General features: G+C 52.7%; 6 protein-coding genes across 6 annotated transcripts; 4 read left to right on the top strand and 2 right to left on the bottom strand.

The window, feature by feature from the left end:
- Positions 1-1153: 1153 nt before the first annotated feature.
- Positions 1154-5942, top strand: CLUP02_05540 (uncharacterized protein; the record flags this gene model as incomplete). The annotated part of the gene is made up of 23 exons (XM_049284546.1): positions 1154-1201; positions 1258-1327; positions 1377-1400; positions 1462-2117; positions 2203-2333; positions 2408-2443; positions 2500-2519; positions 2594-2669; positions 2739-2817; positions 2885-3342; positions 3408-3519; positions 3578-3622; positions 3692-3728; positions 3801-3885; positions 4423-4530; positions 4769-4856; positions 4981-5055; positions 5153-5287; positions 5355-5483; positions 5563-5589; positions 5631-5683; positions 5729-5862; positions 5923-5942. 23 exons carry the CDS (start codon positions 1154-1156, stop codon positions 5940-5942), a joined length of 2646 nt encoding a protein of 881 aa, XP_049141689.1.
- A 1086-nt stretch (positions 5943-7028) lies between these two features.
- CLUP02_05539 (ATP-dependent RNA helicase eIF4A) lies at positions 7029-8578 on the bottom strand (the record flags this gene model as incomplete). The annotated part of the gene is made up of 6 exons (XM_049284545.1): positions 7029-7325; positions 7584-7682; positions 7740-8098; positions 8152-8220; positions 8298-8372; positions 8545-8578. 6 exons carry the CDS (start codon positions 8576-8578, stop codon positions 7029-7031), a joined length of 933 nt encoding a protein of 310 aa, XP_049141688.1.
- A 971-nt stretch (positions 8579-9549) lies between these two features.
- Positions 9550-11312, top strand: CLUP02_05538 (F-box domain-containing protein; the record flags this gene model as incomplete). The annotated part of the gene is made up of 2 exons (XM_049284544.1): positions 9550-9908; positions 10154-11312. The coding sequence occupies 2 exons, from the start codon at positions 9550-9552 to the stop codon at positions 11310-11312; spliced, it is 1518 nt and encodes a 505-aa protein (XP_049141687.1).
- Positions 11313-11998: 686 nt separating this feature from the next.
- Positions 11999-15456, top strand: CLUP02_05537 (smr domain-containing protein; the record flags this gene model as incomplete). The annotated part of the gene is made up of 6 exons (XM_049284543.1): positions 11999-12039; positions 12251-12283; positions 12369-12480; positions 13133-14103; positions 14159-14845; positions 14898-15456. The coding sequence occupies 6 exons, from the start codon at positions 11999-12001 to the stop codon at positions 15454-15456; spliced, it is 2403 nt and encodes an 800-aa protein (XP_049141686.1).
- A 735-nt stretch (positions 15457-16191) lies between these two features.
- CLUP02_05536 (uncharacterized protein) lies at positions 16192-17886 on the top strand (the record flags this gene model as incomplete). The annotated part of the gene is made up of 3 exons (XM_049284542.1): positions 16192-16244; positions 16461-17339; positions 17421-17886. The coding sequence occupies 3 exons, from the start codon at positions 16192-16194 to the stop codon at positions 17884-17886; spliced, it is 1398 nt and encodes a 465-aa protein (XP_049141685.1).
- Positions 17887-18384: 498 nt separating this feature from the next.
- CLUP02_05535 (uncharacterized protein) lies at positions 18385-20359 on the bottom strand (the record flags this gene model as incomplete). Its single annotated transcript, XM_049284541.1, has 2 exons — positions 18385-19890; positions 20126-20359. The coding sequence occupies 2 exons, from the start codon at positions 20357-20359 to the stop codon at positions 18385-18387; spliced, it is 1740 nt and encodes a 579-aa protein (XP_049141684.1).
- Positions 20360-21189: the final 830 nt, after the last annotated feature.

Below are 21189 nucleotides of genomic sequence, written 5' to 3'. Positions count from 1 at the left end.
CACTTCTTGCTCCTTTGAAACTCGGCCCTGAATAAGCTCAGTATCTCTAAGAAAGATAACCAGCACTCTTGGGCATACCGATACTCGGTTCTCTTACCACAGTATAACTTCCTCCACTTCTCATCGATGGAAATCAGCTGGCATAGACACCAGCAGAAGCTGGCGTCTTAGCCTCACGGGTTTCGATACTTGGCCAAGGTATTCCAGAACCGTCGCTGCCAACAGGGCAAACCGATTTCAAGAGTTACACCGGCTTACTTCCCCTGCAGTGGGTCACATTGAATGAAAGAAAGTTCGCGCGATTCCTCGACGTATTGTTCACCTTCTAAATGCTTGACTACTCTAGGCTTCAAAGGCTGCCAAAGTATGATCAACAATTGCATTAGGGTCAACAGCACTGCAGGATATTATGATGATCAGCTCATACAATGACCAGCAACCGTCAAAATGCATATGATAGGCCGATCTGTAAGGTAGGTATGCGATCAAATTATTACTGGAAGCTGGTGGGGGAGATATGAGCATCTCCGTCGTCCGGGCCTACGACCAGAATCCTCCAATCAGACAAAAATGATTTGAATGTCACTGATATCGGTAGTAGGCGCGGATCTCAATGGACACCCCGCGCGGGCTGAAAGCTAGAGCCAATGCCGGCCCCAAAGCAACGAAACCCACCGTTAACTGGTTTCGCAGACTGAGTTGAGCCATGTTCTTACGGCATGTACAAAGACTGACTTCTCAAGTCAGCGAGTGGAACAACACCTGAGTCGATGGTTTTTATATTGATTTTGCAATACCTTATCTCTGACCAAAAAACAGCATAAATCTTGCACTGGTTGGAGGAAGTTTCGCCTCCACAGTCTGGTAGCTGCAAAGGCTGCCAATCCCCTCGGAGAAGCATCATCTCAGTTCGCGTGTTGGTGACGGCATTGGCCCGTTTGGGCATGCAAGGTTGAGCCGCTCAGAGTCTAGCCTCGAGTGTGGCACAACTTGAGGTTACTTCTTCTGCTCCTGACTTTTTGTATCGAATCTGAATATTTCAGCTCGGCCTCCCTTGTTTTATCTGAGAGGAGACTCTGTTAGGTTCTGTTCTTCTCACGTATATGTAATTACGGTTCACTTTAGTTAGCACATCATCTCATAAATTGCGAAGATGGATACGACTGTTGACTTCAGTCCCTACCGCGCCGATGGCAAGCTTGTACGTCATTGCTACCATTAGAAGTTCATGCATGGTGTACTAAGTATCGTGGCCAGTATGGCTTCGTCTGCGTTGTCACAGGAGCCGCTCAGCCTGTTGGACGGGCTATCATCGAAGAGCTGGCAGGTAGGAGTTTGTTCGCTACCTCGAAAAGGCGTCACTAATACATAGACAGCTCATGGGGCCGCTTCTATATATGGTAAGATGACAACCAAAATCTTGAACGAAACCGAGGACAGAAAATGAATGACACGGTCCAGCATGCGACAAGACGGCCAGTGATGAGACGTTCAAGCCTCTCGTCACCAAGGTGCACCAAGAGCACCCCAACACCAAGATTATTCCCTATCCATTCAACGTTGCCAAAGAAGAAGAGACTCTGGTTCTCATTGACGAGCTTCTCAATGCCTTTGGGCGCCTCGACATTTGGGTGTCATCCGCAGGCCTGCTCGGGCCCCCGTCCATCAACGAAACGACACCAGCCGACCTCCAGCGGTGTTTCGAGGCACATTCCATGGCGCCCTTCTTCGCGCTCAAGTATGCGCCTCCCGCCATGGCCAAACTGACGGAGAAGCAATCGTACCCGAACGCGGCGCCAAAGAGCCAAAAGTACGGCAGCATCATCGTCATCAGCAGCGTGGCATCGACGTATGGCGGGTGCTGGGGGCCGTGCTACACGATGGCGGCCCACGCCGCGCTTGGTGTCGTGAAAGCCGGCGTTGCTGTGCTCAAAGGTTCGGGGGTGAGGATCAACTGCATTTCTCCGGGCCAGATCGACGTTGGCCTAGATTTGAACGGGGTGAGAGTGCTCTGCTTCCCCAAGCTGAGCAGAACGGTACTGATCAGTGTTGCCATACAGGTCGATATGAAGGGAATGAACTCCCAGTTCCCGCCTGCGGTCTTGCAAGGAAAGGAAGTAAGTCAAAACCCCCACAAAAACAAGGGCGAAGAGGAGAAAGTTAGGCCCGATGAATCTATAAAGTGACACTCCTCATCCAAAGGCATCGGAAGCAAGCGTGGGCCTCGAGCGACCAGGTAGCCCTCAAGAAGTAGCTCGAGTAGCCGGATTCCTAGCTTCGGGCTTCAGCTCCTATATCACGGGAGCAAACCTGGTGGTCGACGGCGGCTCTTCGTAAGTGTATCCCGTCAAGGCACATCTCGTGACCCCATAACCAAGGCATTAGCTCACGGATATCGATTACCTAGTGCCATGAACCCGCTTACGATACCCCTCGGCAAGGCGTAAGTTGGCGTTGAAGGTAGGTAATCAGCTAAGGATAGACTGCGGGGTTGTCCAGTGGTTGCAGAACGGCGAGGCGTACATGCTAAGCCATGGTCATATGGGGGGGATGTCCGTCCAATCCGGGGGTCTAATGTCATGAGTGTAAGCAGCCCAACTAGGCAGGAAGTTTGGAGGCGGAAACGGACGTCTGCGACGGTTGGGAGAGGACGGGAGGGTTCATGGCAAGTGCGGGTTTTCGGTTCCAAAACTGATAGCAAAAAGATTACTTTGAGGAGACGCAAACGGAATTCGGAGACGGCCGGGGGGCGCTTTTGGCACCCGGACCCCCCATAAATGGAGCATGCCAGTAGCTCTCACAGAGGGCGTTCCCACCGTAGAGACCGCCGAGAACAAACTAATAGCAGCAGCCCGTGGACCCATCATCCAAACTACACACATAGGATCATAGATTCGTCTCATACATCACGTCCGCTTCCTCATCTCTCAACCTCATCATATCACTCCCTTTCCCACACATATCTTTGCTCTCACCTAAGATCAATATGGGCTTCACACCAGAGGTTTTCGATATCGCCAATGAGTCTCAGACGGCCGAGACAGCCAAAAAGTACGGACTTACTCCAGCCGAGGTGACTGAGCTTCACCAAAAGGCAACGGCAGCAAAGGCGACGGCGTACTGCCCTTACAGTCAGTTCCGCGTAGGAGCCACACTATTGTCTAAAGATGGACAGTACACATCTGGAGCAAACGTTGAGAATGCCTCTTATCCGGTTGGCACGTGTGCCGAACGAGTAGCCTTTGGCAAGGCCATCACAGAGGGCATCCGGGGTTTCAAAGCTGTCGCCGTAGCCACCGATATTGAGGCTCCGTGTAGCCCGTGTGGCATGTGCCGGCAGTTGTAGGTCAACCTCTTGAAGATACCCTAGTCTCGCAGCCTTCGGACACATATCATGAACCATCAAGGCGACCCTTGACTGACATTTCTTTTGTTAGCATCCGTGAGTTCGTGGACCTGGAAACGCCCATCCTCATGTTCAACAAGGACGGAAAGTATGCAGTCATGAGACTGGAAGCCGTAAGTTCACAAAACCCAAGTCATTGAGCCAAACTCTTGGGCTGATCATCGTGAATAGCTTCTCCCGCTGTCGTTTGGCCCTGAGTACCTCCCACCACCAGACGTTCTGGAGAGGGCCCGGGCCGGCGGAAAATAGGCCGTTGAACGGCCCGTCGTCGTGCTATACAAGTAGGTGAGAACCTACGAGCTCATGCGCTCATCAGCGATAAGTGTGTGGAAAGAGCTTTTTGCCGTAGGGATGAAACGTCCACACGGCCCCTCGTGGTACTGATGGGGATCAGATCATTGGCGCAAGCTGGTATGGGGTGATTTGGCGTTGAGATTGGGTAAGGAAAGGGAAAGCATGCTTGGCCGGGGTGATGAGGAGTGAGATGCCCGAGTCAATTGACTTGATGCAGATGGGCAGTCGATTGAAATTCGAACCCATACATGTCTTGAGTAGGATATTGCAATAGTTTTGGACCGATGGCTACGGTCTTCAGTCATCCAATCTACAAACAGATATGTCACTCAACATGTGCCTATAGCTTGTCGTGAATTTAGAACACATATTCCCCCAAGCAAAAGTTCCGAAATACGATTTGCCTAACCCACGCTGGGAAATTAGTTCTTGGCTTTTGGGTGTTGAAAGAATGGGTCTCATTACCAAGTGCTTGGTGTCTCGAGTTATTATATGGACTCGTCCGTTGAGTATCTGGGAGCCAGGCATCACGAGCGAGTAGCTTGGGAGTTAGATATCCGGAATAAGGAGAGGAGCCGGCAGGATACCCCTTGAGTATCACAGGCGTGAGTGGGAACCTCTTCTGTCAGTTTGGTCTCCTACTATCTGATCATTTGAAGACATTGACTGCATGTTGACCAATGTTCGGCGGTATTGTGCATTGCATAGTGCGCAACATCTAGCAAATATCAAGCAATGTCCGGACGTCTTGCGGATTCAACAAGACTTTACGACGGGTGCAAGCCAACGATGACTGCGAACACTCTGGCCCAAATATTCATAGCAGACATGTCCTGTCAACAGATCCGGCATTGCACCACTTTGGAACCCCACGGATATGAATAGCGTCTCTACCTAGCAGTTTACGGCGGATGATGTGCTCTCCTTGAACAGACTTTCATTTTACAGTAGCTCTTTTTCTTTCTTTTTGGCACCGATAAATAGCAGCCTTCGCCATGTATCTGCCAAGTGTATGGCAACAAGAGTCTGTTTCTTTCAACGGGCGAGATGCTTGAATCACCTTTCAAGACCTTCAAAGAACTATGCTCTGTACATGATCTACCGCCATGTGGTTGGCAGCGCCTACTCTTACCGCCTTCGCAATGAGACTCCTCAGGTATGCAACTTGAGGAGATCGCGCTTCTAGCAACGCACATCTTAATCAAGACCGAAAGAAAGCATCGTCAGAACTTGTCCAAACATGATTGCTGATTTGAAGGTGCCAATTGCACAACCCGGAGATGTACTGCCAAAGCAGCCCCGTATTAATGGACAGGGGCAGTTTCCCCATCTCACGCCCCCTTGGCAAGGGCCTGGTCATTCGTTTAGTTGCATACACTCAATAGTTTCAATGCAGGTTTCAATCCCGCTTCCTTGCAACCCTAACGAACTGCCCAAAACGAAACGAAACAGAAAGGGGAGGGTGGTTCCCAGGGGTGGTCCCCTCCCCGACACCTCAGACGGTCCTTTGACAGGACGGAGGAGAAAGGGAGGAAGGGAAAGGCCGGAAGGGCCAGGGCAAGGAGGGGAGGGGAGGGAGATTCTGCTGTAAGTCAGCCGCGGCGGATGAAAAAATTATCCCCCGGGCATGAAACTTCTCTTCCCCTCAACCAAGGTCTATCCCGCACACAACTCGAAACCCTCATCGGCCGGGCCACAAAAAATTGTCGTCTGCGCGCCGATGCACTGCACCGGTGTCTCCGGGTTGCTCAACGAAAAAAACATCATGTTCGCCATGTCGAGTGTATCACCAAGTCTGAAGGGTAATATGAAAAGATATTGATCTTCTTAGTTTGTGGTAAGCGACACTGAGTCTCGACGAGAATGACTTTGGTGGTGACGGGGTCTTGGTGTGTTTGGCGGGGTAAAGACCGATGTCCCGCAAACGCAGCAAATCCCCCACCAAAATTTTGGCAGCACTGACATTCAGGTTCTCTCGCTGAGGTGAAGGGGGAGGAGGGGTTGTTGAGCTCTGGCCTGAGGATGAAGCCTAAGAATGGCCTCTGCCTCAGGCGCTGAGCACGGACCTACTGGTGCGGAACTTACGCCCTCTATAGGGGGCCAAATTTGCGCTTGCTTTCGCCTTCGGGCATTTGGTCAATTTGAAACGATACAGAGAAGATGTAAGTTTATTCTGAAAGACCGGGTTCGAATCGTGCAACAGTCACTAACCTCCCTCACAGTAGCATGGCCCCTGCACTAAGGATGACACGCTCAATCAAAGAGAAGCTACCAATTTTTTTGAACTTTTTTTTTAAGTAGTTCGATATAACGTGAGGCGATTGATCGTGATTTTTTAGTAGAATTTTCAAACTGTGTTACTGCAGCACAAAATTCGGTCTAAGGAAACCTGAAGAAGAAAATGTTGTCGCATCGTCCATGAGCCCCACAACTGCACGCTCAGGCTCCGACTGGGCTATGTCGAGCCACGAACGTTGAGAGCCTTTACACAAGCTGGGATGCGACCAGAGAGACATCGAATTTACGGCCCGCCCACGTGGCGCAGCCCAACCTCGTTTGATGGGCGGCGGTTGCTTCCAAGTGCCTTGATAACAAGACCCAGCTAGGCCTTGCTCAACGGCCCCATTCACTGAACGCACTGCGTGTTAGTTTGTGTCTGAATGGACTCCAGCCACTGGCAAGCCTGTATGGTGGAACATCCGAGGGCGATGCTCCATGTCGTGGCAGCAAGTCGCCCTGCCATTCCCAAGTATCCAGCCTCGTGCATACTCGCCCCCGCTTCCTTCGTTGGAACCCTGCTGGTATACTGCCTTGCGATCAGAGTGTCAAGAGGGGAGTTTGGGGCATTTCGCCGTAACGTTCTGCGACGACGTATGCTCAGGCACAATCACTTTGAACAAGAGAGACACAGAGAGTATTTTTAAGAGAAGATTCATCGTGACGTGGCCCCTACGTACAGAGAGACTAGGAAACCGAAAATCAAAAACTAGAACCCTTGCCAATGATTCTTTTAGGTACCAGTCCGCCGCACCTTCGTGGTATTAAGGTGCCAAAAGACTCGTAAGCCGTTCCGCATGCAAGCCAGTTTTCAATTCCACCCATGAGTCGGGGCGCGTCCAGCGGTCAACCAAGAAGATGGTCAGCTGGCCACGCCCTGTGACTCGCCAGGTAGCCTTCCGCGATCTATCAACAAACAAGTCCTGATGAATCTCGAGTAAAATCCACCCTCAAACGTCAGTGCCAGATCCGGTGCGTGATCGATCTCGGCAGACAACAGGGCCTGTTCCGTTCCAAAGAGAAAGTATGCGTGTATCCGTGAATTCGTTACTTAGATGAGGTCGGCAACGTTCATGGGCATCTCCTCAATCTGGGTGCTGTAGAACTGCTCAATCTCTCTCATCATGCGGACGTCCTCGGCGGTAACGAAGTTGATGGCAACACCCTTACGTCCGAAACGACCACCACGACCGATGCGGTGGATGTAGTTCTCGCGGTTGGCGGGAAGGTCGTAGTTGATGACCAGGGAAACCTGCTGGACATCGATACCACGGGCCAGAAGGTCAGTGGCGATCAGGACACGGGAAGATCCGGAACGGAACTCCTTCATAATCAGGTCACGCTGAGCCTGGTCCATGTCACCGTGCATGGCGGAGACAGTGAAGTCACGGGCAGTGAGCTTGTCGGTGAGCCAGTCGACCTTTCTGCGGGTGTTGCAGAAGATGACGGCCTGGGTGATGGTGACGGTCTCGTACAAGTCGGAGAGGGTGTCGAGCTTCCACTCCTCCTTCTCAACGGCAATGTAGAACTGCTTGATACCCTCAAGGGTAAGCTCGTCCTTCTTGACGAGAATGCGGACGGGGTCGCGCATGAACTTGGTGGTGACCTCAAGGACGTCCTGGGGCATGGTGGCGGACAGAAGGACGACCTGGGTACTCTGGGGAAGAAGCTGGAAGATGTCGTAGATCTGCTCGGTGAAACCGCGCTGAGAGATTATGTTAGCACGTAATCAAGAAAAATTGCAGTCTTTTTTATAGCTTACAGAAAGCATCTCGTCGGCCTCGTCAAGAACGAACATCTTCATGGAGTCGGTCTTGAGGAAGCGGCGCTGGATCATGTCGTGGACGCGGCCAGGGGTACCGACAACGACCTGGGGGCCGTCCTGGAGAGCCTTCATGTCGTCACGGACGCTGGTACCACCGATGCAGGCGTGGCACTCAATGTTCATGAAGTCGCCGATGGCGACAACGACCTTCTGGATCTGCTGGGCAAGCTCACGGGTGGGAGCAAGGATGAGGGCCTGGCAAGCCTTGACGTTGGTGTCGATCTTCTGGAGGACAGAGATGGAGAAGGTGGCGGTCTTGCCAGTACCGGACTGAGCCTGAGCAATGACATCGTGGCCTGGGCAAAGCGTGAGCAATGGAGTTCGCAAAACAATTAGGTATTTAACATACCCTTGATGACGGGCATGATGGCACGCTGCTGGATGGCGGAGGGACGCTCGAAACCGTAGGCGTAGACACCTGGTGAGGCAGAGTCAGCAACATAGTCCACAGTGAGGGCATTTCCGCCCGAAAATTTTGAGCGCGGGAAGACATACCACGAAGGAGCTCCGACTTCAGGTTCATGTCATCGAAGGAGTCGACGGTCTCATCGTAGTTCGACTCGATCTGGCCTGACAAGAGATATTTGTTAGCGACTTGTCGTCTTGAAAAAATAATGCACTAGGCGCTGGGTAGAGGGAGGGGGAGGCGGTCGGTCGGCGACTCGTAGACGTCCTCAGTGTCGAAATACGAAGCCTCGCACAGCCGCGCCCACGTTCTCTCATATGCTGTCGCAAGACTTACCCTCAGGCACATCCTCAAGACCCTTGTCAGCCATGATTGCGGTTGTGTTGTGGAAAAAATCTAGATCACAAGCACAGCTTGGGATCTAGAAATATCGTCGTGAAGGTGGGGTTTGGCGAGGGGTTGGAAAATCGCAAACGTCTCGTTGGAGAGTTTTGCGAAATATGTCGACGAATCGAAGTCTAAGAATTAAAGTCTCAACTAGATCCGATACTCTTGGCGAAACGCAAGAGTAGAACTGAATCTAGGAAAAAAGGGTGCGTTTGGTTTGGTTGTTCGTGGGGTGATGGTGCACGTTGATTGTTCGGGGTGGGAGACGAAGTTTTTATCAGCAGCTGCAGGAATTCTTGACCACGTAAAAAATTTCCTGGCGGCGGGCGGCCCCTCGATTTATGCGGTAAGCGAGGTGGCGCTAAACGGAACAGGCAGGATGGGTGATTAGGGCACACCCGCCGTGCCTTCCTTAGTGAATGAGCGACCACTAGCAGTGCAGCTATGAGAGACTGCTGACAGCGGGACACAGCGCTGGCAAGGCCGGAGATAGCAGGAACGATACAAGGCACAGCAGCCGCACTTGCCTGCTAGGTTTTCTTTGCTCTGTCGCCCATCCCGTCCCCCTCGAGGGTGCATCGTGGCGGAATGCCTACCAGATTTTCTTCTAGACAATCTTCATGCATTAATTGAGTCACAGAACATGTTTATCGAAGCATGTGTCCGCCACGCACTGCTGCCACCCACACCCGGCTCGTACCACCTGCACCTGCGATGCCGCTACGCCCAGTGACATGATTCCTTGTACAGCTATTTTCTCGTCTCATTTTCACACCCTTCTTCTTTGACTTTAGACTGTCAGGTAGATTCTTCAACCTTTTTGCATGTCTGGTTTCTCCAACGTCATCCCCGTCACTATTTTTTTCCTCCCTTTAGCCAAAAGCAGCACATACGCATGTCAATGTCCTTCCAATGACCCAAGGATCCTAGTCACTCGCCTACCTACCACCTTACATGGCGAACGATACCTCATTTGTGCCACACCATGGCACTGTATCCAATGGCCGGACCAACAGCCATGCTGACAACACCAGCCTCGACGACTATGACTCAAAGGCCCTTGAAAATGCAGTCACGTCGACTGAGTCAATTCCAACTCATCCTTTGGGAGTGAAACCGCTGGGCAACCAGTATCTCTCGGACCGTCCGAACGCTCGGAAACACATCGGATATCTGAAAATTTTGCCCGATGAGGCTCTTATGCTCCTTTTGGAGTATCTCGATGAGGATCGTCTTCGAAAGCTAGGCTACACTTCCAGGTTCCTCTACGCATTCTGCCGATCGGATGATTTGTGGAAGACGCTATTCCTTCAGTAAGTCGGCCACTTTGTTGAGTAAAGGGAAATCATGAGATCGGGTGTTATTGGTGTCTAGTGGCAAGCGCTGCGACTTACAGAGTCATCCGCACCCCGGTGGTTTTACTCAATCAAAATAAGAGCTGTACTCGCCTGGGCATTCCTGGTGACTCTTATCCTAGAAGGATCAGAGAACGTTACCGTGATCACGTATCTTGACTAGTAATTCATTGGCTTTACTAACGCAATCTTAGATCTCACAGCTCAGGAAGATTTGAGGGCAAATGGCAAGGATCTTGGAGGGCTACCCAGCTGAAACTCTCGTCTGAGCAACAAGCAGTCATTGATTGCAGTGATGTCTTCTCCGACGTTCTACACAGACCCTTTGTCTGCAGCCATGTAGATTTGAAGCAGTTCACCTCAAGGATACCAACTCGCAACACGATTCAGCGCATGGAAACCCTGACCTATGAGGAGTTTTCTGAAAACTGGACCGATACCCCTTTCGTTCTCACCAACTACATCCAGAAGTGGCCCGTTTGCCACGGATGGACTATTGATACCATATCGAAACGCTACCAAGATGTAGAGTTCCGCGCAGAGGCTGTTGACTGGCCCTTTTCGACATATAACGAGTACATGAACAACAACGATGACGAGAGCCCTCTTTATCTATTCGACAAGAAATTTGCCGAAAAGATGAAGATTACGATTGGCCAAGAGGAGGGGGCAGCTTATTGGAAGCCGGAGTGCTTTGGTCCGGATTTATTCGAGCTTCTGGGAAAGGAACGGCCTGCCCATCGCTGGCTCATCATCGGGCCTGAACGGAGCGGATCAACTTTTCATAAGGACCCCAACGGGACAAGTGCATGGAACGCGGTGATCCAAGGTGCGAAATATTGGATCATGTTTCCACCCGCGGCTATGGTCCCCGGAGTGATTGTCTCGGAGGACAGCAGCGAGGTTACCAGCCCCTTGAGCATCGCAGAATGGCTTCTCGAGTTTCATGCTGAAGCACGTCGGTCACCCGACTGCGTCGAGGGTATCTGCCAAGAGGGGGAAATTCTACACGTGCCTAGTGGATGGTGGCATTTAGTGGTCAATTTGGAAAGCGGAATTGCCTTGACCCAGAACTTCGTGCCGAAGAACCAGCTCTCCGAAGTCATATCATTCTTAAGGGACAAGCCAGACCAGGTTTCTGGCTTCAAGCAAGAGGTAGCTGATCCATACGTATTGTTCATTGAGCGACTCCGCCAGGAACAGCCAGATTTATTAGAACAGGCCCTTCGGATTCTGGAGAAGAAGAGCATCCAGAAAAAGAGGAAGTGGGAGGAAGCAGTAGGCGGAAGCCAGGCAGAGGCCAACGGAGGTGGCTTCAGCTTCGGATTTGGGGATGACCTGGATGATGAAGAAATCCCTTAAGCTGCCTATTGTACATGGCAATACGGCGTACTAGAGCAAGGATTTGTCCGATACTGGGAGGCAGAGACCCTTCGTTGTGTTTGTCTTTCGAGTACATCACTCATTGTTTTCAAAGACATGGCTGATTTATCGTGGACGAAGCAGAGCCACCCTTGTATCTCCCTCTCCTGGCCGCAGCTTTGTCCGACACACCTCGTAGGTAGCCCTCAGCCGAATGGGATTTGGAAACAGAGTACAAGAATGGCTCCTTGGTTGAACCTTGCTCGGGTGTCATCAAAGTCAGCTCGCTCACTAAGACGGAGCGACTTGAGTCAGAATAGTACAAAGGGCGTACTGTGGTCGGCAAGGGCAGAGCTGAACAGAGGATCGGCTTCAATGAAAGCACCGAATAAACAAGAATCTGTCTTTCAATCTTGTTCCGCTACCGAGTACCTCGCCGCTTAGCATCTAACATTGGAAAGACAGCATTACCATATTCCCTTTCCAGTCTAAAACGTATTCGAGTAATTCCTCAAAAGCAAGAAGAACCCACAACATATAGCATACCAAGATGTTGGATTTCTTTCCAGGGTGCAGGTGTAGATAGCTTCATACTTCAGATATCGGGTCTCACGCCATAACCCGCTTCAAGCTGTCGCTGAAGTCAGAACCCTGGGCATTCTTGAATTCGAACAGTTTAGATGAAAATGTCACTGCCCAGGATAGGAGGGTGTCTACCGAACTTGAGGTAAGGCGAGGTACCAAGCAAGGTACGTACATCATTTTCCCCACCCCGTTGTGGTCGTCCCTGAGGACTCCCATCAGTGGATCACTGGGTGGGCAATTGGGAGGTGTGCTTCTTGGGGGTACGTCCCGGTTAACTATCCTAGCGTGCCTCGAGATTGGCTCCTTTCCGGTACGTGCCCGCTAAGCGTGAGTCCACTGACACCGGGTCCCAGTTCCCCGACCCCCAAAGAGCTGTTGGCCAGCTGGTGGGTGGTGTGCATCATCCCTTCCTACCTACCTTTCTAGACTCTCTCTCTCACCTTGCCTCAACCTGTTTCCTTGCATCCACAGGAGCGGTGCAGCAGCAGCGCAGGAAGCACGCACGCACCAGTACCCGACCGCAACTCACCTTACCTCTGCCGCCCTCAAGTGGCCCCGTCCTCAGCTGAAGGGGAACGACGACGTGCACCTGGCTGCATTTCCGCCATCCAAACCACCATCTCCAAATCTCCCATTTTCCTCCCGTCGTGTCTCGCTTCTACATTAGCCTTTCAACGGCTGGCAACAAAGGCTCAGTTTGTGAGCAACCCAAGCCCACCTAAAAGGGGAAGCCTCTTTTCTTTCGCGTACTTTATGCCCGTAATACCGACCGCTTCATTCAACAGCAAGCTCGAGACGATCCCCCCTCTGCCCCTGGCTCCGAAACCATGTGACGGAACCATCGAATCCCGCCCACCAACTTCGCTCCCATCGCCAACTCGCTCGCTTTTCTTCGATTACTCTTTCAAGTACACACGAGACTTCAGCGCGTCCTGCTTCTAGTAGTTCTGACTTTGCGCTGGCGGACAGAACTCGTCTACCCTCAAACACAACCCCCCACGGCCATCCGCGAAGGCTGACATCCGACGTCAACTCCTACCTAAACCCTGCCTGACGCCGCTACAACCGCTGCTTTTGCATTCCCGCCGTCAGCCTTACGTAGTAGTTGCTCCGCTTCAACCCAAGACCGAATACCATCTATAGACGCGCCGTTACGGTCTCGGCTTTAACCGTTACATACGCACGCAATACATTACTTTTGACGCACCTTTGCTGCCTCTATCTGCTATACCCAGGCCCGCGTCTTGGCCTCCAACCGCGCAAACATGGTTTCCGACGAGCATTACGAGATCTGCCTACCGATTCTCCAGGATGTCACCCTTGAGGATGAAGACAAGACGGACAAGCTAGAAGATCTCCTGCGAAACCAGACGACTCTGAATGGCTCCTCACTAGATAATGCGATCCTGGATGTCCTATGGCGATACCGTGATGGAGGTGGACTGGCGGCCTCCCCTCCTCCTATCCGCCAGACTATCTTGCGGCGACCATCACCTGCATCATGGCGCGGCAATGCCACTCCTCTGTCTGGCTCGCCCAGACTTGGGGTCAGTCCTTTGGCCCCTCCAGGCTTTGTTCCTTCCTTTACTCCATCTTTCACGAGAACGAAATCGTCTGCGGCCTCTCCCTTCTCCTCTCCGAGGCCCTCTCCGAGACTTGCATTTGCGACACCCGCCATACCCAATAGCCCGAACTTGAACGCATACGAGTTCGCCAACGACAAATCACCTTCTCATGAAACTTTTGGCGACTATCAGACGGAAAACGTGGAGTGGCTTGTCGCCGATGATGCTATCAGCGTTACATCATCTGTCGGAACCTCAAGTGGCCTGAATGCTGCTGCGCCCGAGTTTTCCTCCATGTCGTCACAGCAAGCTGACATGTCTCCATATGACATGCTGCGTTCAATTCTCGGCCGGACACGAACTGATGAGGAGATTGAAGCAGCTCTTGCCCTCCATGGCTACGACCTAAGCGCAACGATTGCATCAATCATGGAAAGTCAGGCGCAAGAGAACGGATATAGCAGCTCGCAGCCTGACGACAATAAGGTGTCTCTGATAGGAAAGGCGCTTGCTGCAGAAGGACGGCCCAGTACCCCAGCTGGACAAAGGTCGGGCGTTATCTGCAAATTCTACATGTCCACGGGACAATGTTTAAGGGCAGATTGCAGATTCAGTCATGACTTGAGCAATCATTTGTGCAAGTAAGTATATCCTACTCCAGCTTTAAGTACAACTTCAGCTAACATGACTACCAAGATACTGGGTAATGGGCAATTGTCTAGCTGGCGAAACTTGCATATTCTCCCATGACCCAGCACATCTAATGAACAAGCTGGCGCTGGACGGGGCCAGTACTCCGCCAACAAGGCAGGCCAACTTGTCCGATCTGAACTTGTTCCCAGCACTTCCACCCGGCACGCCTGATCACATTGGCAGTTATAGCGGAAGCCCAGGTGTTACAATCGGGCTTACGCCCCCACCCGGCCTGAAGCCGTTCTACGCGAGCGACAGCCCTCGGTCTAGATCTCGCCCAGGAAGCCGACACCAGCAAGCGAGGGAACTTGTGGCTCCGTCGCTGGACGATGCAGACGCATTCCCTACTCTAGGCTCTGCTGCAGCGAAGCAAGGCAAGAAACACCACGGGAAAAGGGGTGGACACGGCCACAATCATAAGGAAAATTACGCACCAAACTCCCTTGCTGAAATCGTCAAGATGTCGCCGTCTCCAGGGCCGGCTTTGCTCCGCCAAGATATTAAAAAGATTGGACGAAATGGGAGCTCAACCAATATCCGGAACGGGGAAAACAGCGCGGCAGCACAGGCGATCCAGAATCCGAAACACATTCCGTGGTTAGAAACCGGCGAAAGAGCCAACAAGGCCTACCTCAAAGCTCGACAAGAAGCTATTAAGCACGGCGGTCTCAGGAATAAGTTCCTCCAGAGGTAAGAGCAGCAATTTCTGAAAGATACTTCGCCAGACTAACCACTAAACTAGCGCTGCTCAAGCATGGAACCGGAACGATGCTAGGGCTGCCAAAGCTCTGAGTCTGCGAGGCCAGAGCGAGAATGACTTGATGCGGAAGGCACATCGAGAAGCAGCGCGCGAGCTCTATGAGGAACGCAACAGAGGCATTGCGAACAGTTCCGAGATATATGTAGACCTGCATGGACTTCACCCTGAGGAAGCCGTGGAATACCTTGAGCGGGTTCTAATGGAGAACGGCAAGGAGACTCGACCGATTTACGCCATTACCGGTACTGGTCATCACAGTAAGAACGGCAAGGACAAGGTCGGCAAGGCGATTCGTAACTTCTTGAACGAGTGGAGGTACGCCTACCGCGAATTCTCCGTCCCTGGAGATCGCAACAATATGGGTGGCATCTTGGGCATTGATGCTCGAAGCTACGACAAGTCGTTGGCGCGTGAAGGAACGTCGAGTGCAGACGACAGTAAAGAAGAGGTTGATATCTTGAGTCAGGGTGTGGAGATTGGGGACGGCAAAGTCAGGATGCTTGTTAGGGATCCTCCGAAGGGGCCTAGTGGACGGCGATAACAACCGGCTACCTAGAAGTGATGAAAAGACAATAAAGTAGAAAGAACCGCAAGTAGAAAATGTCAACAAGACGCTCCAGGAAGCGAACTCCTCTATCAGAATTATCTCAAGGCCCTAGCGCGTAAAGTGATGCATTATTGCTGATGACGACGGTGGAAGTAGAGCCGCGTCTAGGTAAGATCGGGCGGGTATCCGTACCTTACGGTAGGTTGAGTTCATGCAGGGAAGAAGCACTTTGAGCTTTCCAGCTCGAGTGGAGCCCCCACCGAGGTTGGAGAGCGCCGGACACTGGGCCGGTCAGTCGGCAGGCAGACCGACGTGGACGGGATGCACAGCGGCTGCCATTTTGGGACGTGCGAGTGCCTTATGCATCGAACCCCCTGTATGCCATGCAATTGAAACCGTCCGCAGGAAACATGAGACATTCTCATTGCGTTTTCCCATGAAACGGGCTCTTTAGGTAATGCTCTGTAAACGTCGTCATCAGGAACGGTAGCAAGCCTTGGTGTTCCAACTCTGAGTTTCTTTTCTGCGCAAGTTCACGTATTTTGGTTTCCTACCACGGCCCTTCTATACGTGTAACCGTACATTCTGGGGCAACTAAAATAAGGTACGTCGTACTAGGGCATTTCCAACGACCCTGGAGAACCCCGGTTATTTTTGGCAAGGTAGCAGCCCGCCCGCATTGACGGGCCCGGCGATCCATGGAAGTTAACCGCGGACCTTGCGTAACGCATGTCTCTAGGTGTGGCTTGGGGCACTCTGGTTAGGCAGCTTACCTCATCGCGGTGGGTGAGTGAGGTCAGCTCCTTCAACATTGCGACGCATTCTCCTCCCTCATCACTATTCTCTGTGTTCCATTTTTGTACTTCCATCAAAGATTATCCCATTTTGTCGAAATGGCCTCGGAAACTTTTGAGTGAACCAGTTATAATTCTAACTGCGAAAGAGACGAAATTACGGTAAACGAGCGTGCAATCGACTGGTCGAAGCCCCGCGAATAGCTTCCTGTATCCGGAGCCTCCGGGCCCCAAAAAGCCACCACGCTTCCATCTGTCTTTGCCTCCTCCGATCCCCGATCGATTACCGACGATGCCGGCCGACTACGAATCAGCAGCGAGGGCGCTTTCCCTCTCGCCGAATCCCCCGTCCTCTCCCTCCGAAGCCCACGCCGACGTTCGCCCGCCATGGATCCGCAACATCGGCGGTAACTCGTCCTCCTCGAGAACGACAACCACCCGCCGCATGTCCGCGGCACGCTTCGGCCGCGGGGGCCAATCCGGCTCCAGGCGCACCACGGCGCTATCGGGCGTGAACCGCGCGGTGCGCTCCGCCGTCAAGGCCGGCAACCGCCTCTGGAGCATGTACCTCGGCCTCAGCCCCGTCCAGCGCGTGGCCGTCGCCGCGTTCCTCCTCGTCGTCAACGTCCTGGGTCTTCTGTTCCTCATCTACTCGCACGCAATCTTCAAGTGGCTGGCGCCCGTGTCCCAGAAATGGCGCGCGCTGCCGTTCGGCTGGCTCATCATTTGGGCCTTCACCTTCATGACGGCCTTCCCGCCCATGATTGGCTACAGCACCGCCATCTCGGTCTCAGGCTTCGTCTACGGGTTTCCACTGGGATACCCCATCGTCGCGACGGCCACGATCGCGGGCAGCTTGACGGCTTTCTACACGAGCAGGGGCATCTTCAGCGGTTACGTGCACAAGCTCGTCGGGCAGGATCACCGGTTCATCGCGCTAGGCCAGGTGCTGAGGAAGGACGGGATCGGCATGTTGACGGCGGTGCGCTTCTGTCCGCTGCCGTATAGCTTGTCCAACGGGTTCCTGTCCACGATCCCTTCCATCAAGCCTTGGATGTTCGCCGTCTCAACGGCCCTTGCCAGGTGAGCACGGTAGGGACACCTAATTGTGTCCTCGCCTCACTTCCCCAAGTTCTAGCACAACTAACAGAGGATCCCGAATAGTCCAAAGCTTCTCGTCCACGTCTTCATCGGCAGCCGCCTCGCCCTCATTGCCGAAAAGGGAGACGAGATGACGGCCGGCGGCAAAGCCATCAACTACATCTCCATGATCCTCGGTGGCCTCGTCGGCCTAGTCGTCGGCTGGCTCATTTACCAACGCACCATGGCCCGCGCTGCCGAGCTGGCCCTGGAGCAGGCCGAGACGGAGGGCGGTCTGGTGCCCGGCCAGGACGCACCCGACTATTCGGATATTGAGGCCGGCCTCGTGGACCCAGAGGATGTGGCGGCGCTCATGGACGATGACGATATTTCGCTGTGGACGCGTGAGGCTGATGAGGAGGGCGGGTATCATGATGACGACGACGATGAAAATGAAGGCGGCGGGCAGAAACTCGGGCGCGAGGGGCCCGTGAATCCGTTTGATAATGAGCACAACGGAAAGGGGGGCGGGTTCAAGGATTCGGAGTAAGGCGTTTTTTTGTTTCTAAACGGACAGCAACGGCACTGTAGACTTAGAGCTGATGTGGCACTAGACACTGCTTCTAGACATCAAACATGACTGAAATGTTTCAGGACAAATGATGCTCAGGGCAGCGTACGGGGAAGCACCAATCGGGCAGCAATAGTACGGAGTATTCTCGTGATATCAATGTCTCATTTCGGGTCTTGTGTGGTATCATACGGACGAGTTCTGTCTGCTTTTCCTCCTGCGTCCACTCATACCATACCCTCCCTTTCTGCCTCATCAATCCGTACATCAAGCTCGTGCAGTACACCGCGGGGTGTAGCTGGAATAGGGAAAATCCACGAAGGTGGACGAGGAAAACTAGCTCTGGATTAAAGGTCACATCCCAACGCCTTCGCTTAAAACAGACAAACGCCGCCCTTTCCCGAAAATAGAAAGTCGTATGTGCAAAACGGAAAATGGAGAGAAACAAAGATTAGAAGGTGTCATGAGCTCAGATCACTATTGCCTCCCCTGGAAGTGTTGCATAAACTGGATCGCCTGCTCAATGGGATAGCCGATGAACACTGGGCCCGTGAAGACCATCTGTGGCACGCCGTTCGGCGTGTACTGCTTGTTCGCGTCGAGAGGTGGGTTGATGAATGTCGGTTGTTGAGGGGGTGCGCTGTAAGGCGGCTGCTGCTTCACAGGCGTCGACGGTAGTTCGATAGGTTGAGGATTCGGTTCAGGGTGGACAAAGGTTTGATCGCCAGTATTTGGCGGAGGCGACGCGAAGCCCATGGCAGCAAGTTGAGCGTGATCGAAAGGGCATTTTCCTGCAGGCTTTGGCGGCGATACATCTTCGCCTATCTCGTTTGACATGAGCTTTGGAGCTGGTGTAGGAGACACAGGCTGGGCCTCTTCACGAGCGGCTGCCATCGCTGCCATCTTCGTATGATCGAAGGGGCATTTGCCAGTCTTTGTCTTTGGCGCTGGTGTTTCTTCGCCTTCAGAACCAGATGGCATAAAGACGGGTGCTGGAGGAGGCGAAAGAGGACGCTCTTCGTCGCCCATACCATGAGGCTCGTAGATTGGGACCGAAATACCCCATGGACGGCTAGGAGACTCGCCTACTCGAACCTCTTTTAGCGTTCGGTCGAAGTGGCTCTGTCGGGCCTCATCTGCATCTTCGGGCTCCGGCTGAGACTGCTCGGCATCATCTACCGTCGTGTCTGTGACAGCCTTTGCCCAGTTGTGAACCCTCTCATTCGAGGCCCGTTCGATTTCTTCCTGCTCCTGCTGTGACTCTGGCAACATTGGCTGATGTAGCGCACTAAGCCCCTGAATCATGTTCACCAGATTGCCGTATTTTGCGTCCAACTTCTTGATTTGCACTTCGTTCTTTTGGTATCTCCTCACACAGACCTCGTGACTGCGAGGCAACTCGTGTTTGTGTGTCTCGACGTAGTGTGCAATCTCTTCCGGGGAGTGTTGGTCTAGGTAGCGAATGGGACATTTGGCCGGGGAATCGGCAGCGCCGGGAGCCGCTTGAGATGTTGATTCCTCGAACATGGCGGCACAGATGGGGTCCGTAGAGTGGTGCGGAGTAGGGTCCTGGGAGCCCTTCTCAGCGCTTTGCGCTTCACCATCGCCCTCGCCTGCGCTGTCCGCCTTCTGAGAAGAGAAAGGACATTCCAAAGGCCCCTTCTTCCCCTCGATCGTAAAGTCTTGCTCAAGGACGGTAGACATCGAAGTTCCGGTCTGTGCCTCACGAGAAGAAGTCTCTCTGCTAGAGTCGCTCGTCTTACTCGTTTCGCCGATTGACGTAAGCTGCTGAGCAACGCGCCGGCCGTCTCGGATGATGAGAGCAATCTGATTTCGGGTATCCAGCTTATTGCGCTTCGGTAGCGGTACGGGGTTGGCGTCTTCTAGCGATGGATTCGCGAGTTCTGGCGGCAGCTGTAACTTTGCCAATACTTCGGAGATTTCGGGGGCAGCAGGGGCATGTTTGTCGGCCAAATACTGGTACTGCGAAGGTCGGCCGATTAGCAAGGTTTACCACCGAAGCTGGCCTGGAGGCGAAAGCGATGGGGGAGTTGCAAAATTGCAAGTCAGAAAATGGTAAAAGGAATCAGTCTTCGCCCCTTGTGTAAGAAGCTCTTGATCTAGAGCTAAGGTTGTTCATCATGTTGGAGGTGGTGAGGAGAGTGTCGCAAAGCAGTGGCTCTGCTGACAAACCCCTGCGCGTTTCGTTTCAACTCACCTGCTCGTGGGCGAATCTGAGCTTGTGCTCCAGGATCGTCTTCCTGTCGGTCAGGATCTGGACCTCATCGGCAAGAGCGTTGAAGGATTCAACAAGCGTCGTAGTTAGATGTATGTAATTCATCCCACTGTTGGTGGCTTCGCGCTCGGAACATGTGGAATGGGGCATGAAGTGGCGGGAAGAGAAGGTATTCGATGTTTGGGTGGATGGGGAGACTTTCCTTTGGCAGCCCATCGTGCACCAGGCGCTTCCCCAAGTTGGGACTTGGTAGGTTCGCTAGAGAGACGGCGCGCGTGGAGTCCGACCCAGGTTTTGCCGAGCCGAGCACCTTCGGATCGTACGCGGGGGTTGATGTCATTGGTGGATTGTCACCCGGAATCGGAGCTGAGCTTATGTAAGGAATCTAGAACATTGCTACCTCTAAGAAAGTGAAAGTGAGGCAAGGAATGGGAGTCGGAAGAAATTCCTGCCTAGCAACGGATGGCCCGCAATATCGCCAGCATGCTTGCTTCTTTCTACGCGCGTATTTCATCGTAATTCCAGTTTTGTGTAATTGCATTGTGCGATCACATACAGGTCTTCTGTTCTCTCTCTCTCTCTCTCTCTCTCTCTTCCTCAAACCTCATGTATTACCAGTCCATGTCGGTCCCTATGCTCGAAATTGTTCAGGACGCCAGCACCTTATGCTCTATTGAGCAGTTAAATCTCTTCTTTCTAGCCAACTTCGAGAATATATAATCAGTTGCATATGCATATCCCCGTGACTTCTGTAAGAAGTCATTAAAAGCTTATCGACATATACCTTGGCACATAATTGCTTCCAAATTGAGAGCGAATTCTAATTCTTGAAAGTGGAAAACCTGAGGAGTTCAGTGATCGAATGCTTTCCCTGAAGGTGCTGTTCCTGAAATGCGATGCTCACAGTGTCACACTGTGACCGACCCGGTTGCCCAACTGAGAAGGTGCGACATCTCACGGCACTTTATCTTGCACCGCCATCTAGGCGGGGTTCTCAAGGTCCTCATGCTTGCGTAGTTGCCAGCATCAAGTCTAGTGTTCTTGTT

Source organism: Colletotrichum lupini, chromosome 3 (genome assembly GCF_023278565.1).
Source record: "Colletotrichum lupini chromosome 3, complete sequence".
Taxonomy (NCBI): domain Eukaryota; kingdom Fungi; phylum Ascomycota; class Sordariomycetes; order Glomerellales; family Glomerellaceae; genus Colletotrichum; species Colletotrichum lupini.
The sequence above is the reverse complement of the archived record's forward strand: the minus strand, read 5'-3'. Positions and strand labels throughout refer to the sequence as shown.